This window comes from Thalia democratica, chromosome 4, assembly GCF_965202585.1.
Source record: "Thalia democratica chromosome 4, ktThaDemo2.hap1.1, whole genome shotgun sequence".
Lineage (NCBI taxonomy): Eukaryota > Metazoa > Chordata > Thaliacea > Salpida > Salpidae > Thalia > Thalia democratica.
Genome location: NC_139168.1, coordinates 37,148,017 through 37,167,173, shown reverse-complemented (window position 1 = coordinate 37,167,173; position 19,157 = coordinate 37,148,017). Strand labels below are relative to the sequence as shown.

The 19,157-nt window shown below is 23.9% G+C and overlaps 1 protein-coding gene across 1 annotated transcript; it reads right to left on the bottom strand.

Annotated features, from left to right (window-relative positions):
- Positions 1 to 9,150: 9,150 nt before the first annotated feature.
- On the bottom strand, positions 9,151 to 13,880 carry LOC145834975 (nurim-like). Its single transcript, XM_082942505.1, has 5 exons — positions 13,740 to 13,880; positions 12,999 to 13,162; positions 10,241 to 10,408; positions 9,921 to 10,080; positions 9,151 to 9,737 (listed from the first exon to the last, which is right to left on the bottom strand). The coding sequence occupies exons 1-5, from the start codon at positions 13,876 to 13,878 to the stop codon at positions 9,643 to 9,645; spliced, it is 726 nt and encodes a 241-aa protein (XP_082798631.1). The 5' UTR covers positions 13,879 to 13,880; the 3' UTR covers positions 9,151 to 9,642.
- Between the last annotated feature and the right edge of the window lie 5,277 nt (positions 13,881 to 19,157).

The window sequence follows — 19,157 nt, the reverse complement described above, 5'->3', positions numbered from 1 at the left end:
ATATATATCAATTGCCAAATACTGACTGATTTTGCCTTTATTAACTAAATTTATATAGAGAAATTAATTCACACCTTAATCATATTTACTCAAGAAAAATAAAAATGGTTTTCATTTTTTTAATTCAGAATGTATCAAGTATTTGAAATAACATAAACTGAAATTCTAAAATTTTCACGCAAAAAAATTGAAAAAACTGATATTTTGCAATTTTTTACAAAAAAAATGATGCGCACAACCCTGCTCTCTCTACAATAGACCATTGACCATAGTTTCTAGGTGACTTGAGGTTTTAAAAAGAAATTGAAAAAATTAAATAATAGAAATGTTTAAATAAATAAAGTTTTAAGTAATTTATTTTGCTTATCAATGGTAACTATACCATATCAGAATAAAAGGTGTAAAAATATACACACAATTAATTTCTTATAGTCGTTGAAAGCTTTAATTTTAAGTTAAAATTAAGAAGTACTACATGTGTTTTTGAAAAAAAGAACAAAAAACTATTACATTTAAACCTACATATTTTTTTGAAATACTTGTAGCAGAAAAGAAACAAAACCAGTTTTTAAAAGACAAAAATAAATTTTACTTAATAATATAGGACTTTTAGTTTAATTTCCTATTCAAAAAAAGTCAATTGCCATTTGTAATGTTTTAAATTGGTAAACTACTCAATAAAGAAAAATTTACTGCTTATTTTACTGCTGAAATTTTGCATGGTTACTTTACTACTATTAAGTTTGGGTGTTTGAGAATTTGGAACTTTCACTTTACAGAGTTTAATAAGTGTACTTTATCTTTTATTTTAAGGTAACTTTACACTTTAATTGGGACTCCAATTAATTAAAGGGTGTTTAAAAACAATCTTTGATCAGTAAGATTTAATTTAATCATAACTCGATATTTTTCTACTTTTTTAGATAACTTTATTTCATACTTAAATGGGGTGGGTGTCAGAATGGCACAGACACTTTAGCACGAATCGTCAATTTAGCACCGGTGCGTCAATTGTGCACGGTGGATCATTTTAACCGGAGGGTCACTTACGCACGGTGTCACGTTAGCATCTTGTGTCACTTTTTCACGTCGTCACTTTTGCACGGGTGGTCACTTTTGCACGGCGTCATTTTAGCACGGTGCGCCACTTAGGCACGATGGGTCACTTTAGTACGGAGGGTATCTTTTGCACATGGTTACTTTTGCACGGGGGATCGCGTTTGCACGGCATCATTAAAGCACGGTGCGTCACTTTAGCACAGTGGGTCAATTTCGCAAGCGGCCTTATTTTTGCACGCTTTTCAATAGGAGGATTTATAAAACATTTTATTCAACTGATAAGAAATAAGTGTAAGTACTTAAATTTGTAAAAATTCTAAGTTTTTTAATTATTAAAAACATTGGGTGTAGTATATAAAACAAGACATTTATTAAATGCAAAAGCATTATTTTTAATATTTAATTCTTTGTTTATAAGCAATATTAGATATAGTTTTTTGTGCTGGGGAAGAGCAAAAAAACATGTATAAATGATATCAATGTTCTTACATACAGAGCACTTAGATGCATAAATTATAAGAAATATAATGATAGTGTTTGAAAATTTATAACCGAAAAAAAATTTTAAATTTCGAAAGTCTGTATCTCTACGAGTTAGGTCTCTTTATGTTTAAATTTAACAATAATTTGTTACCAGCTAGCTTTAATGATTACTTTAAAAATGTTTAAAATACCTATAATTATCATACGAGGTCTTTAGAAACAAACTATATCCTACTTTGATTCAACAACAACATTGGTCACAAATTGCTAGCTTACCAAGGTAGTAAATTATGGACTGAGCTACCATTGCTATTAGTATTGTTTATCTCCTTTTCTAAGTTATTTTAAAGTTATATATGTATACATATATATTTAAGTTTTTATGTTATTAGACAAGTTTTTAAGTAAATTTTTAAGAACAGAATTCAGTTAACTTTAGTTTAATTCTCTTTAAAATTTTTGTTAAGTGTTTGTTCAATTGATTATTTTATTACTAAAGACTTAAGTATTTTAATGATAAAAAATTATTTGTAATATCTCGTAAGAAATTTTATAATATGTGGTGTAAGACTTTATAACCAAAAGGTCCTTAACTCCTTAGACCAAACTTTTTGAGCGCTTTTATATCGTTTAATAAACAACAATAAAGTTCTCGGATAAATGTATGAATTATTTATTAAATATTGATTATCAGGTCGTAAGTGATCATTGCTACTTTTTTACTTACTTTTGTTTAGGGAGTTAATAACAATTTTCATCTATACACAAAAAATTTAGTTAAAAAGTTGATTTGTTTGGTTACAGTAACAGTGGTTCAGTCTAAATTACAGCATTTTCTATCTGTATATTCTTTAGGTTATTTATTAAGATAACTGTTTTTAGCTAGCTCAAGAATTTTTACAAACTTCTTTATATATATATATATTTAATAAGGTTAATGTTCAAACTTAAACACCTTCTACTGAGCCCAAATATTACGTCATACTGTTTTTTGTTTTTTTGCATAACTGTTGTATCTTTGTTTAGTACAGTGCTTTTTATTTTGAATTTAACTGGCTGATGATTAAAGCTTTATGAAAAACTAAAGCTTTATGGAACATATGTACCAGAATTTTTTAAATCGCCATTTCAATAAATTATATGTATATATATATATGTATATATATTTGTCTAGTATGCCCATATAAAAATCAAGTGGTAGATGTACTTTTTATTAGAGAGTTAAGTATATAAATAAATGGTAAACTGAGATTACTATCCCAATTTAACTTATAATCAACTAATCTATTATTCTGAGGAAACCTAAAAATATTTTTCTTTTTTATGTTTGCAAACATTATTTGCTTCTTTATAGTTACATTTTTGGGCTAAGAAAAGTACAAAGAAAAAAATAAAATTGATAGAATGAAATTTTGTGTTATTATTATTCATTGTTATTCCTTTAATTTATTTTTGTTTACTTTTATTTCTTATTAAGTGAATAGTGTATAAATGTTAAGACTTCTTTATTTATTATTATTTATAAAAGTTAGATTGAGTTTATGGTCAAATTCACTTCTTTATAAAGCAATAAAAAAAAATATATATACATTTTTATTTATCTAAATATTAACTTATTTAACTATGTTGGCAAATTAAAAAAAAATTAAAATTTTAGCATAAAATACTAATAAAACTCAACGTAAAAGTAATTCAGCTTCTTACAATTTTACCTTATTTAAAAAGTTGTAACCTATCTAAGTATTTTCTTATCTGCTATTAGTATCGTTTATCTCGTTTTATAAATTCAGTTTTAGTTAATTTCTAAAATCTATATCTTCACCTTTTGAGTTTTAGGCTTAGACTGTATTTTAATTTTTTGGTATTAGTCAAGTTTTTGAGTACATTATGAATAAAAAATTTTTTAGTAATCATATAACTTAGTTAATTTCTTTAACTTTTTATTTCTATTCTTTTATTTTATTGATTGTTTTATTTCTTTTAGGTTTAAAAGTTCAAATTAATAATTTTAACTTTTTGGCTGGCTAGAAATTGATAAAGCATGTGGTGTATGACTCTATAACCTAAAGGTTTTTTCGTACACCTGGTCCTTAGACCCAACTTTTTGAGCGCTTTTTTTTATGGTTTCAATAAATAAAAATATATAGTGTTTTTTAATTCTTTATGCCATATGGTAATGAAATATTTTTAACACTTTAAACTTTTTATTGAAATGTTTTTAGTTTATCTAAGAAAAGTTTTCAAGTAATAAAATATATAACTTAAACCTTATGAATACTATGTTTTTTCAAACAAATATACTTTTTTAGGTATTGAATTTATTTTCATACAACATAAACTTGTTTTAAGTTAGATTTAGTCGGTGTTTTTCAATGTAAAATAATTTTTTAAATTTATATTTTTAAGTAACTTCATAAAAAACGTGTTAATTTATAAAAGTTTTGCACAATAAGCATTCTTATTGTATTATTGTATAATACTTTTAATTATATACTGCAAAAAACCTTAAATTTTTTAAAATTTAAATTTCATTTTGAACACAGCGTTTATCGCCTAAAAAGTGCGTACCATACCGGCAGTTCGTACCTTAGAAGTGCGTACCGAGTTGGCAGGTTGCTATAGTATAGTAAAGTTGTATTGTATTTTTCAAACTAAACGTAGTTATCTTAATTCTTTGAAAACATTATTTTACTTGTATAGTTTAACATTGTAGTAAATTCAAAAGTTTTCTTTGACGTATTTGCAAGTTACCAGTTGCGTTTTATAATTTAGTATGTTTACTAACACAACATCTGTATTTATGAAGACTATTTAATTCAAAAAACTTTGTATTTAAAACAATCTTGCAGCAATTAATTATTGAATTACATAAAGTTTGTTTTTAATTGTATATTCTTGAATAACATCCTTGATTTTGATTTTACTTTTTCTGCAACATTTTCACTACAAGCTTTTTGTTCAATACACAAATATGTAAGCTGTGAAACGTAAAAAAATGAATTTAAATTTTTTTATGTTTATATGAATGTTGTCTATGAACTTGAATTTTTAAGTATTTAAAACTAATGTATCAAGCAAATATAATTTTAAAACATTAAAATAAGGTTTTGGTTTAAAAACTAACATCAACAATTAATATAATATAGTTAAAAAACTTAATAAAAGAAGTAAATTTTTTTTTTATTAATTTGCAATATTTTTACTTCATAAAACTGAATAATCACTTTAATTAAAAATAAAATGTTAAAATGTTTTAATGTTTATACCAGTAAAACTAGTTACATGTTCGAAAAAATATTTAAAATATTTAGTGCTTGCTAAATCTTTTTAGTTATATTTCTTTATTAAACTTTGTTATATATACTTGTACAACGTTGCCAAAAAAAAATTTGGTACTAATTTTTTTCAATTACTAGAATACTTCAAAAACAAAGTTGTAAAATAAATTTGATTTTTTTACAAATTTAATGCGTGTTTACTTTTCATTTTTCATATTAGGTTTTAAACACGTGTTTTATATATTACAGAGTTCTAGATATTTTTGATTAAAATTGTATGATCAAAAAATTTTCAAATGAAGGTTTAAAACGGTTTGGTTTGTAAAAATAACGCTCAGTCCAAAAAAAACTATTAAAAAAGACGCTTCAAGCAAAAATAAACTGGGAGGATTGATGAAAAAATGACACTCAGTGTTAAACTGACGCCGTGCAAAAGTGATGCTCTATGCAAGAGTGACCCACTGTGCTAAAGTTATGCTGTGCAAAAGTGACGCACCGTGCCAAAATAACGCACCATGCTAAAATGATGTTGTGCTAAAGTGACACCGTGCTATTCTGACCCGCCCCTACTTAAATGTAATTTTTCTTAACAAAACAGGTAAAACAGTTGTGTGATAACTAATCGCTTTAAAGCAATTTTAGGATCAAAAAACTAAGATATTCAAGTTCAATTTAGAAACGTACTTTTGTTCAAGATTTCATTCCAAATTCGATAAGTAAAAAATATCATCTAACGATCTATACTTTATTCAAAGAACTAGTGTAAATTACCGTATGTATAAGTTTTAAAATATTATTTAATGTTTATTGACAAAGGTAATAGTACTTCTAAAAACGTTCTGAAATTCTATTTGTTTTAAAAAATTGTAGATTTTTTAAAGCTATCATTTAATTATTTTATCAAAGTTAGCTAAGTGATTCAACTTCAGTTTTTCAGTTTAATTAGATGAATTAAGATTAAATAATTTACTTTCAACATAAATTACAAAAAAATATAACAATTTTTTAACAATGAAATATTTAGAATTGAAATTATAATAATACCACGAGTAATCATGTAATTTCATTTACTTTATTTTTTTTTAATTGGTTTATTTGAAAAAATAAACGTATAATTTATTATACAAGTTTTTTTTTACTATAAACATTTAACTATGGATAGAAAAAGGGATTAGTTTAAACTTAATTAGCATTTGCTAAGCAAGTAGCAGTTTAAAAAAACTTGAATTTATCTACTTAAATTCTGAGCAAACCAACTACTTAAAATAAAGTTTTTACTAATCTTTCAGCTTTTGTATTTTTTACTTTAAAGATGACAATCAAAGTTCTCAACTTAAGTATAAGGAGAGTGATTAATTCAAAATTTTAATTTTTTTCAACTTTACTAAATTTTAAATTAAACACTGTATTGTTAATAAAATTTAAAATTTTGAATTAATCTTTCAGCTTACTAGATAAAAGTGAAAACTAATGCTGTTATCGATGGAAGTTTTATTGTTATATATGTTTAAAATAAAATAAATTCTATTAATTGCTATATCTATTAAATTGTACGGTTATAAAATTGTCTACAAATAAAAGCATTAAAATGTTACTAATTAAAATGTTAATATCTTTAATAGACTATAAACTTTTGCTATCAAATTTAGACACTTAAGAAAATCAAAGTGTCCTTATGTAGAAATATCACAAAAAAAATTCTAAAAAAATCAGATATAAGCCTGTTCACATTAAAAACTGTTTTTTAATATCACTAAAGAAAAAAAAAGTTAAAATGTACCCTTTTTGATCAATTAATATTCAAATGCTTTCAGTTAAATAAAGTTTGTAATATAGACTCTTAAACTCACCGATTAAAGTTTGCTTATAATAATAACAATAAAAACATATTTTTATAACATAGGTAATTTATGTTATTGAAAAAAGTCAGTAAAACAGAACACCCCAAATAAAACAAATGCTTTATAGGAACTACTTAGATTTTTAAATTGTCGTTATTTGAATTACGGTTTTTGATTGAAGTAATTCGTAATGTCGAAGTTTGAATTTTTAAATCTCGGAATTAAAATTATTATAAGAGTACACGATAAGTATATACTGAGTAAATTTTAACTAAACATAGCCTTTATTTTATTCACACTGCACTTAAAAATAAGCTAGAAGTCGAAAACTATCAGAAATTTAAATAATCTTTAAATTTATAGCCCTGGATAAACTGATACAACTACGTAATTTAGTCACTTTTTAGTTTTATTGAACAAAAATCTGATGTTTTTTTGTTAAATTAAGCTTTCAAACTTGGATTGAAACTAGTTGATAACAGTTTTTTACAGTACTATTTCTTTATTAAACTAACACATGTTCCTGTGTGTATACTCTCTTAAAGTATCTTTTTAACTTTCATAGTTCCGTTGAAGTGACTTAACTGTCAATACAAAATTGTGTGTTATTTTAATAAAGAAAAAGTACTGTGTGAATTTGTTTTGATATAATTCAAATATTACAAATGATTAATGTTAACAAATGATTAATGTTAAATATTTTTATTGAAACTATTGAACTCCTGAATCCAGCCGTTTTTTACTAAAATCCAAATCTTAATTTCTAAAACAGTTAAGTTTGAACAGATTTCAATCAACGTGAAGACAAATGGCTAACACATTGAAATTTTTAATTAACTGGATCCTGATCCGGCCGGATCTTGACTTGAAATAAGATGCAGGTCCGGTAGATCACTAATTGAACCTGATTAGTTGGGATCACCGGCAACTATCTTAAAGGATGAGAACAATTCAAAATATTTAAAAAAACCTCTTAATTTTTAGAAACTAATTTTGTAAAATTTATGTGATAAAGTTAAAACAAATTGTCTGTGAAGAATAAGTTATTAAAAAAATTGCATTTATAACAAATTTGTAATATTATAACAAGTTTTTCAACTTTTAGGTTGTGCATATGCTCCACCCCACTTGACGACCCTGGATGGGAATCGATTAAATGAGGAAAATTTGAAAGATGAATTGATTGGATAGAGCATAACTTGCATGGGAGTTTTTTTTTTTCATAAAATTAGTTCTACAAGTATTTTAGCTTTATAACTTAATGATCAACTAGTTCGTGTAAAAATAACAACATATATCAGCATGTTACAGAACTAGATATACTACTGAAAAAGGTTTATAGTTGCATGCTAATATTTAAGTTTTTTAAATTAAGTAGATAAATTTTATTTAAGATAACCTATCTAAAAAGTTTAAAAATACCTTTAGTCAAGTTTTTCTTTATTCTAAACCATATACACTGACAAAATGTTAAATGCTCTTAAGTTTTTCATGGAGTAAAGTAATTCGTATTAATTATTATATGAACGTATGTAGTATTTTATCTTTTATAACTAAATTTAAATTACTGTTTACAATTATGCTACTTTAAAATTAATACATAAACTTTAAAATTATTGATTATTGCTAAACACTTGAAAATTAAAACAATAATTCAGTTGGGTTCTAATTTATGTTTTGATTAAATATTAATACGAGTTTAATTATTTTAGTAACTCTTGAAATTGATATTTTTATAATTACTTAAGAGAATTAGCTGTTGAACAAGGTTACTCAAATTTCTTTTTTAAGTTTTAGCAGTTTAGTAAATAGCAATGATCGTGTATAAGTTATATATTTTCAATCTATATGTTTTAAGTCGAGCCAGATTAAGAGAAATACCTTACATATTAGAATTACTTTATATAAAAACAAACGTAAATAATTTTTAACACAATAACTTTATGGTTGTTGTCATAGCATTGAAAAAGTATTTTTTCTTTGTTTTTAAAATATTTTTTTTTAATATTGATATTATAAATTAGCTAGTAAAATAACATTAGTATTAATTGAAACAACTTGCATCTCAAGTACTTATAAGACTGTTATTATTTTCCTCCAACGAATTTGCTTTTATTTGTATCATTTTTAATAAACAAATTAACAATAATTTATTTTAAAAGTTTTATTAATTTATAAATTCTTACATCTTCAGTTCACAAAAATAACTTATTAGAGTACTTTCGCACACTTATCTAGAAGTTTTTAAACTTAAGGTTATTTACTAAAGTAAAATCAAAACAACTTTTTGAAAATTTTTGAAAAGCACAAAATATATTTATTGATACCAAACAAAACACACAATTATGTACAAAGTTTTCTTTTGCATAAAGCTCAAAGATAGTAACGTATAATCTAAATTATAAATAAACATTAAATTTGTTTAGTTTAAATACAAACTACTTAGATGAATTTTTACAACTTAGAAGAATGTTCTCTTAAGTAAAATATAAATATATCAAAAACTAAAATAAAAATGTTATCAACTTTACACAAGAAAACGTAACAAAATAGTCTCTGAATTAAAAGTGTCAATGTATAACAGATATAATTGGCATTAAAAAAACAGAACACTCAAACATAAATGATTCAAAAAAATGGAAGACACTTTAAAAAAATGAAGCTGCTCATATTAAAGGCAAATAATCTTACTTTTTGTACAAATTTTTGCAATTACAAGTATTAACTAATTCATAACAAACACAACTGTATTCGAACATTCTGTTTCTCTTTATTTAAAAAAGAGATGTCTTAAAGCTAGGACATTGATAGAGTATATTGTAAAAGTTATCAACGTAAAACACATGATTGTAAATTATAAATGTAGCTGCTACAAAAGTACAAACTTATAAACATAATTGATAAAAATGACAGTCTGAATAACCATGATTAAGCATTTAAGTGTTGTAAATGGTATTGAAAATATAAAAGTATGAAATGTTTCAAAGCAGAGCCTTCTTCTTCTTGCAGTACATTTCATTTACATATTTATAATTAATTTCTTTCAGTTTAAATTTAGCCATGTACCACGACAATGCTGAAAAATTTGTTAAGTAATTACTTTTATTAATTTGTTTAAAGAAAACTGTAACAATAAAAAGTTGTATAGAAAGTGGAAATTTTATTTGAATTAAACAGTCATTTCTGTTTATTATTGAACAAAATTGATAAAACATTATAAACTGAATTAAACTAATAGAAAACTAATGCTAAAACTAACCAAATGCAATTATTAATCGATCAATAGTCATGTATGGTACGGCTAGCAAAATTATCATTGTTAGCATCAAAACTGGATGTCTACATTTTTCCATAAATTCACATGCAGAAGAAGTTTTTGTTTCTTCTACAACTCCTAAACCATTTACATGAAAGTAAACCTGCATAAACATACTGAAATAACTAATTTTAGTACAAATAATAAAAAATTACGATCCTTTATAGTTTAACTTAAACTTTTAGTATAAACTAAATAAAACTTAATGATTATACTTTCTTCATTTCAACAACTTAAAAAGTATTTAGTTCTAAAAAACACACCTGCTTAATTCCAAGAAATTCAGACAAGTCGAGAACACACATTATGGAAACAATGTAGCACCAACTAAGTAATTGAACAACTTGCAATAACAAAATTAGTGACCCATTATCTGTACTCCATACAGGAGTTAAATATAATGGGGAAATAGACCAATTAGTCATCAAAACCTAAAAATATAATTTTCTAAATATATACCCCATTAAGAAGTACTACTAAATTTTAAACAATTTAATGTTTTAAATTAGACAAATTGTATAATATTTCAATTTATTAGTATTAACCATACTATAAAATTCATCTATTTTAAATAAGGGTAGGTGTCAAATATGTACGAAGTGTAAGTAATGTACAAAGACACTTTTGCAGGAGATGAATTTTTTATAATATTTTTTTCTTAATTATTTTTCAGTTTTCTTTTTAATTATTTTCTTTTATTTTTCCTATCACTGTTACCTGTGATCAGTAACTTTTCTTAAATTTTATTTAATTAATCTTTTTTTTTACTATTATCACTCTTACCCCTAACCTTAACCCTTAGACTGTAATTTGTTTTATATTAAACTTGTTTATCCTTCTTTTATTTTATTTCTTTTACTCTAGTGCAAAAAACAGCCCTTCGTGCAAAAGTCTCTTTGTTTATATTTGACCCTTTGCAACAGAATAAAGTACTCAACTACTCATTAATGATACTTTTTAATTACAATATTTTCTTTTTAATAAAAATTTAACATCAATATACAGTTATAACACTTAAATTTATCTAATTATACAGTGCTGTAAGGAAATTTTTAAATAATAAAATAACTAAACAAAACTTATAAGAAATGCTACAAAAATATATTGCTTTCAAGATATCTAAAACGTAAGACCAAAGGTTTTAATTTTTTGGTGGTTATGCTTTTTAAATTTTGTATATATACACAGCAAAATGTATACATCTTTTAAATAGTCCTCTTATAAAGTAAAATAAACTAAATAAAAAATCAAGAAACAGGCAAACTCTAGCCAATGTGCATTATTAGTCTGTCAAAAAAACATTTTGCTATGAATTAAAATATGTAAATTTTATTTAAATTTTTATGATTCAGAAAGTTTATGAAAGTTAGATGAAATATTATGAAAAAATTGTTAGCTGTTCTTTTTCAGTCAACATTTTTAAAGAACTAAGCTGTATAGATCAAATGTTATTCATAAAAGCCAGTTAAGAAGGGAACAATTCAAAAATACACTGAGTCACTTTTGCAAGAGTTGTCATTTTTTTAGAAGAAAAACTTTTGTGTGGTGTTACTTTTAAAATGACTAACATGCAACTGTGATGCCATGCTAGGGTGTCCCTTTGTGAGTTTTTAAATTTTCACATTTAAGAATAACATAAGAGAAATATCGTTATTAATAAACACTATAAGTAATAATTTTAAATTAAAATAAAAACTAAAATTAAAATATAATTGTTAAAAATAAGTTTAAGCATGATATTTTAATAAAAAAAATTAAGACAAGGTAAGCACATTAAACTAAATTAAAAACAAAAAATTGAATTTGTTTAGCTTTAAGTTATAAACATCTTGCATTTCACAAAGTTTTAGCTAACAAGTTATAAAAGTTGTCCAGGACAAGATGTAAAAAGGTATCCAAATGGTGCACGAGTAAATAACCAAAAGGTTTTTTTGTACACCAGGTCCTTAGACCAAACTATTTGAGAGTTTTTTTTTGTTTAATAAACTATAATAAGTTATCAACAATATAATTGAGAATTGGTCTGTATTTCTTCCTCTAAATAAATTTTTTTATATAATGTCATTATAATTATTTGTCCAATTAAGTTCATTCAGGTGTTTATGAACAGAAAATTGTCCTCCTTAAGACTTTTATTTGCAATTCATAACAAACTAATTAAGGCCATAGAGAGGTTATTCTCTTTTTTCACAATTTGATCTTATTTTGACAAGTTTCAACTAAGCTAGAAATTTCTTTTTATAAGTCTTTTAAATTCAAAATAACTTTTGAGATTCCTTATGGGAGGCGCAAACTAAATTGGTAAAAATAGACTATTTCACTAAAAATATATCTTCTCCTACATTTTTTTAGATATCTCAAAATTTCAGGAAGTGTTCTTTGATATATTTAGAAAATTCTGTCAAAAAGTAATTTAAAAAATAAAAAAACTCATAAAAAAAAACAAAAAAAAAACTTTTTTCAAGGATTCTAGGTTTTGTTGCGACCCTGAACCAAACTTCAAGAACATAAAACTTTAGTGATATAAAGTTGACAATCTGGTCATAAGAAATATAAATACACAAAAATAACAAGAACCAAAAACATCTAATACAACATGAATGAAGAATATATAATAAGAAAAACAAAAGTTCAAAATATTAGATTGGAAATATGTTTGTTATAAGAGATATACACTAAAAAAATGTTAGAATATAACATTAACAAGTAGTTTATGAGTTCTTGCTTTATTGAGATGATGAACATTTAGAAAATACACACATTCATTTTGTTTGTTATCTTTATTGTCTAAAATATTTCTTTTTAAACTCATTTTCATTAGTTTAACACTGAAAAACAATTGTTAGTTTGAGTTTAATGATGCAATTCTAACTGTTATTATAAATTCAGGCAATATTTCAAGTTTCAGTCAAATAAAAACTTAAAGAAATTCACAAACCATCAGTTAACATTTTATTACTAGTTCGGGATATATAAAACTTAAAATAAATAAATAATTTTTATAAACAAAAATTAGAAAACCTGAAGAAAGTATGAAGTTTGTAGATTGTAGCATGTTCTATATAAGTGATCAACATTGAGTTTGTAAAAAACTTTTTTTATCCAGTTTGAAGACATTAATGAATGGAAAAAAATGAATAGAGTTACCAGCATCAAATTTTCAAAAATGCATGGCAAGTAGTGATCTGGTATAAAATTTAGTGTATTGGTTACAATGAATTACATATCTTGAATTAAACTGTAGATTATGTTTTTAATTGTGTTAGTAACACTAAACTTCAATTTTATTAATTTAAAATACTGGTTCTTATTGTAAAAAGAATAAACAACATAAATAATTACAATAGTAATAGATCACAAATCATTAATTTTATTGCAACAATAACCAGTATTTTTGAAAAATCATTCTTAAATTAAGAACCAATTTAATCATAAAACTTATTGAATACTTTAAAAAAAAGTTTAATTTTTTATAGCTTTAGGTTTAGGTTAAATATAACGTTACAAAAAATATAAACAGAATAAGTTTTTTACTCTTTCTAACTACTTTTTACAAAAAGTATAACATGTAGAAAAATAAGCACAATTAATTATAGCCATACTATATTCTAAAACAATATAACAAAAGTAGCAAATTATTGGGCCATATTGCTTATAATCATTAAGTTATTTTTACACAACTACTTAAAAATAAAAAGAAACAAATTTAAACTATATAATAAAAGTTAGTAGTTAAATACTTTTTATGATCAATAAACTTACCTTTATCAAAACTTATAGTGCTAGCAATCAATCCTCTGAAATTCAAAGTAAAAAATACAAACAAATTCCAAAATGTCTGTAAAGTATAAAATACTGATACTGCACAAATAAGATAGCTTGAAATCATCATGGTTATCATATTTCTTTTTTATCTAGTTTTGAATATATTGAATTTATAGTAGAAATCATTCATTTTAAAAAATTTGTTAGAAAGGGAAATTACCACTTAAAAAACTAATAATGTAAAGAATTTAAATTCCTCCTAAAAAAATACTTTTTATTCAAGTTTAAAAAAATGTTCAACTAGGTAAATAAACAAGTATAGAGTTAGTTTATTTCTAGGGATAGTCTTAAAATTTAGCTGATTATATATACTTTTAAAATCATACGTAATTAATCGTTTATCTAAAGCAGTAAATACAGATACTTTAGCTTTTTATTCCGTAAAAACAAGACTATTAAAACTAACCGACCGAAAATACAAAATTTTAAGTAGTAAAGTAGAGGCAGAATTGTTTTTTAATGCTATAAACTTTAAATCTCTAAAGTTCCTTCTTATAATTATAGTCTTAGCATTAAATTTTTGTTTAGCTTACAATAAATAATAAAAACATCATTTTACTCTTATGGCATTATGCTTAGCAATTAAAGGTTTGAATTTGAACCCGATTAATAATCTTATTAACAGTGTTTCTAATAAAAGCAACAGTTTTATCTAATACAACTAGTTGTTTAAAAATTCTACATATTAAGATTTGGATAGTACTTTAAAAGTAAAAGTTTTAAAGTGATTTATTCAAAGTTAACACTATTAATGTAGGTTTGTTATTTCTTTACTTCCTATCCTAGTACCATGATAAAATGAAGCTCTAGCTATTTATTAGAAGTAATAAAAAAAAGATTGGAGAAAAAAAGTACAATATTTTCGATAGATTAGTTAAAAGGTGTGTCTTGGAAAAAAGAAAACCAAAATCAAACTACGAATGAACTATTATGCCTTAATAATTTAGTAAAAAAACTTCAACAAAGTACTAGTTGAAAATTTACCTTTCAAGATTGTGCTATTTATCTTTTTGACATTATGAATACTATATTGCTTATTGAACGACAATAAAAACATGCTAAATATATTTGGTCCTAGAACCTGGTGTACGAAGAGCCTTGCAGTTATCGGGTCGTACACCACATGTATACCTTTTAACGTCTTGTCCAGAATTAAATATAAAAATATAGAATATAAAATATAAAAGGGATAAAAGATAACAAAATACTTGTAAACTTCCACAGTATAGTCCAGTGAAGCTAAAAAAGCAATCTTACGAATATTGACTTTTTTAGTATCAAATCAAGTTTTCAACATAACACATTGGTTTACAAAGAAACTTTAAACGTTGAATAATAATTTTTATATTCTAATCTTTTTTAATAAAAGTTTAGACTGTATCCGGTTGGAACGGGTCAAAATTGCACGAAAACAAAATCGCACGAAGATACTTTTGCACAAAAACAAATTTGCACGAGGGGACAAAATTCACGAAGACATTTTTGCACCATTGGTCAATTTTGCACGACTTTCAATTTTGTACGTGAGTAAAAAAAAAAACAGAAAAATAATTAGATAATAAAAAAAAACTAAAAGATAAACTAATAAAAATACAAAAAAAAAAGTACTGACCAAGGGTTAGGGAAAAGATTAAATTTGATAAAAACATTATAAACATAATTCAGCCCGTGAAAAATTTTCAGCTCGTGCCAAAATGTCTTCGTGCAAAAGTGATCTTCCGTGCAAAAGTGTCTTCGTTCGATTTTATTTTCGTGCTATTTTATTCCCTCGTGCAAATTTGTGCCTTCGTGCAATTTTTTTACCTCATGCAGTTTTTTACGTTCGTGCAAATTTGACAGCTACCCGGACGCGGTAGATCACTAACTACAACTTTGTTATTTATCTTAAAAGCAAGTTACATAAACACAAGCTTTTTTTACAATTTTTATCGGTTGTTTATCGCTTTTAGATACATTTTCTTTTAGATACATGATTTTAAAAAGTGTATATTTTATAAACTTTATTTATAATAATAAATTTAATCAAGTTTAAAATTTCATCAAAAAAAAACACTCTATAAAAAAAAAATTCAGCAATTGTTTTAACACTTTTTATTTTTGGTTTTTAGCGATAGCACATGCTTGAGAAATCCAATATAAGTCGCTCTGGAGTAATTTTTGAACTTCTAAAAAAATTATGCGCTGCAAATTCCTAAAGAAAATGCTTTATACACATTAAAATATAACATAGGTTTTTATTTGTAGAATACTGCTTGTATATGTTTTAACTATAGTTATAAGTAAAATAAGTACTAAAACTTGTTAAAAGTATTAAACATGACTTTAAAAAATTTTCTGAAAAAAATATATATAACACTTTTCAGTTACGCATCAAAATTAATGTATAGCTAAAATATTTTTTATGTGCATAGATATAAAAATAGTAAAAATATGTTTTTAAAAATACATCTTTATTTGTCATAAAAATATTTTTATATTTACTTTAAAATCTGAACTAGTACCTTCTTAAAAAAAATTACTAAAAATACCAGTTTTTAGAATATTAACTAAATGGATTATACAATTATTACATCTATTTTAGTTTTGATTAATTTTCTAAAACGAAATCAAGAAAAAAACAAAATGAATTATTAATTAAATCACTTAAAATATATTTTCCTACCTACATACTTAAGTTTAAACAAACACACCAAAGCAACTATTATATAAATTAGTTATTGTTTAGTAAACTTACAATTAATCAACTAGTCCGCTTTTATACTACACTTGAAAAGGGGTGCACGACTATTCAAATTCGGACAATTCAAATTCCGACAATTCAAATTCTTAAAAAAAAATTGAAAGGGCCACAACTAAAAAAGTATTGTATATTTGTCAAATATAAAAAATACATATGTAAGTCCTATTAATATCTTTAAGCAATTTTTTTCTTTTCGCAAAACATTAAACACTTTTTGGTATATGGTTTAAATAAAGTAAAAAACATAGTTATTTTTAGTAGTTTTAAAATATCTTAAAAAGTATTAAAGATTTTGCAAAAAATAAAAAGTGGCTTGTAGATATTAATAAGGTCTATATAATCATTTTTTATTTTTCTCAAATTTCAATTATTTTTTGAAATATAGTCTTCTAATTATTTTTTTAAGAATTTGAGTTGTCGGAATTTGAATTGTCCGAATTTGAATTGTCATGTAACCCTTGAAAAGTTAAAATCTCCAGATAAAAATTAATGATGCTTTTTAGTTTAAATTGAAATTTCAGTTAAAAAAAACAAGATGTCTTATAAATATTTTTAACTTTTATATGTAAATGCCTTTAAGATTATAATAATTTTAGTTTTTAAATATAGATGTATTAAACTTACAACAATACTATGAAAAATTAATATTTGTTAATTAATTAAAGTATAACTAATCAACAAATGTTTTTAAATTTGTTTGATCTAAATTCATATTTCAAAATATGGTAGATTGTTTATTTAAGTTAAAATATAGGTAGTTATACTAGCTATCATACTGTATTTTGTCAAAAAATGTTCAAAAAATACGTTGTTTAATTTTTTTAGTGTCTATAAAAGCGATAAAATTTTTCTTAATTAAATTAATATTGACTGCTTAATCAAAATAAAACTTGTTTATATAACAATAGAAAATATTTAAAAGTTTTAAAAGTATGTGATTACGATCTTATAATTAGGATCCGGCCGGATCTTCTTCCTAAGATTTAAAGTTGTATATAGGTAACAAAATAAAGAATAAAAGCTTCAGGTGATAATTTAGTGATATAAAACTAATATTTATGGAAAAAAGTTTGAATAACTTTTTTCACGTGTCAATAAATGAATCCATTGGTATTTTCGAGTACTTAACTTTAAAATCAGTTAATTAAAATACGTCTCGCTAAACAAAAAAACCTTCAAGCTATAAACATGAGATTTAAGCTTGTTTCTTAGATATGACTACAATCTGCATTTACAACTTGTATTTTCGTTATTTGCATATTTTAAATAAATAATTATTCAAATTTCATCTTTTTACGTTCAATTTAAAACCAAATTTTTATTGTTACAAAATACAAAATAGAACATACACTTTGCAACTCTTTAACTCTTTAAAAATATAAAACAAACTACAATCGCAAAGACATATCTACTACACTCTTGAACTACAAATAAAACTGTATGTTTCGAGTTGTTGGCATGAAATAAAAACTTTTCTCCGGTATTTGGAAGCAATCGGTTACGCTTTTGCTCGTACAAGTCACTAGCTTTAGAAAATAATCTTTCAGAATATACAGAAGGTGGTGGTGCGGAAAGATATCATTATAACGAAATTGTTATGAAATTTATATTTAAAAAAACTTTAAGATACAGTAGTCTGAAAATATTTGTTTTCATCTTTTAAAGCACTAAGGAGTTGTGAAAAATTTTATTCTTTACAATTTTCTAATCAATATCAAAATAACTTAGGTATTAAAGACGAGTGAAATGATTTAAGTGATCTACCGGATCTATAACACTAGAATCCGGCCGGATTCGGATTCAGGATTTAAAACATTTTACTTTTTTACCGATTACACTACCTATAGCAAGCTGGTAAAATCTAAATACTACAAAAACTATATGAAACATAAAAAGTATAGAGAACTAAATCATTAAAAAAATTAATTAAAAATTAATTAGCTTAAGCCTAGGTACTAAACAACATTGTAACAGTACTTTAAAATAGTACTATAAATAGCTGGTAAAGAAGTTAGTTGTTGTTTTCTCCTGTTATAAAAGTTCGTTTTCAAATTAAACATAATTGTTTAAAAAAGATACGATTTTTTGAAAGAAGTTTCTTAAAGTTTCTTTATGAAAATAAATTTTAAATTTAAAAAAATTACTAGCATATTCTAAAAGCTTTAAACAGAATACTAATAATTACTTATTTTTTGTAATTTTTGTATATTAAAATTTATTGTTTAAAAAATTTTATAAATTTTATAATCTTAAAACTAAAATGTTTCTTTTCTTTTACTATTGATATTTTTGTTACATCATAAATGCTTGTTAGTTTATAGATACTATTTATATAAAATAATTAAACCTTTGAAACAAATTTATAATTTAAGTTATACATACTTCTTATATTTTCAAAGTAAATCAAATATAGTTTTATCTTTAATAAAATTAAATATATCGGACATATAGGCTAATAATTAAATATTATAAGCTGAGTAATAAAATCTATACAAAACAAAAATATTTTAAAGGTAAGTGTACTAATAACTTTAATAGTATTAGAAAACCCGAAAACTATCAAAGATAAATATTTATACTACGTTAATTTTAAAGATACAAGGAATTACAATGTA

Excerpts from the sequence above, each read along its gene's own strand:
- LOC145834975 (XM_082942505.1), bottom strand. The coding sequence starts at position 13,878 with ATGATAACCATGATGATTTCAAGCTATCTTATTTGTGCAGTATCAGTA. Across the intron at positions 10,081-10,240 it reads AATTTCTTGGAATTAAGCAG|GTTTACTTTCATGTAAATGG; the intron begins GTGTGTTTTTTA and ends ATGTTTATGCAG. Across the intron at positions 9,738-9,920 it reads TCGATTAATAATTGCATTTG|CATTGTCGTGGTACATGGCT; the intron begins GTTAGTTTTAGC and ends CAAATTTTTCAG.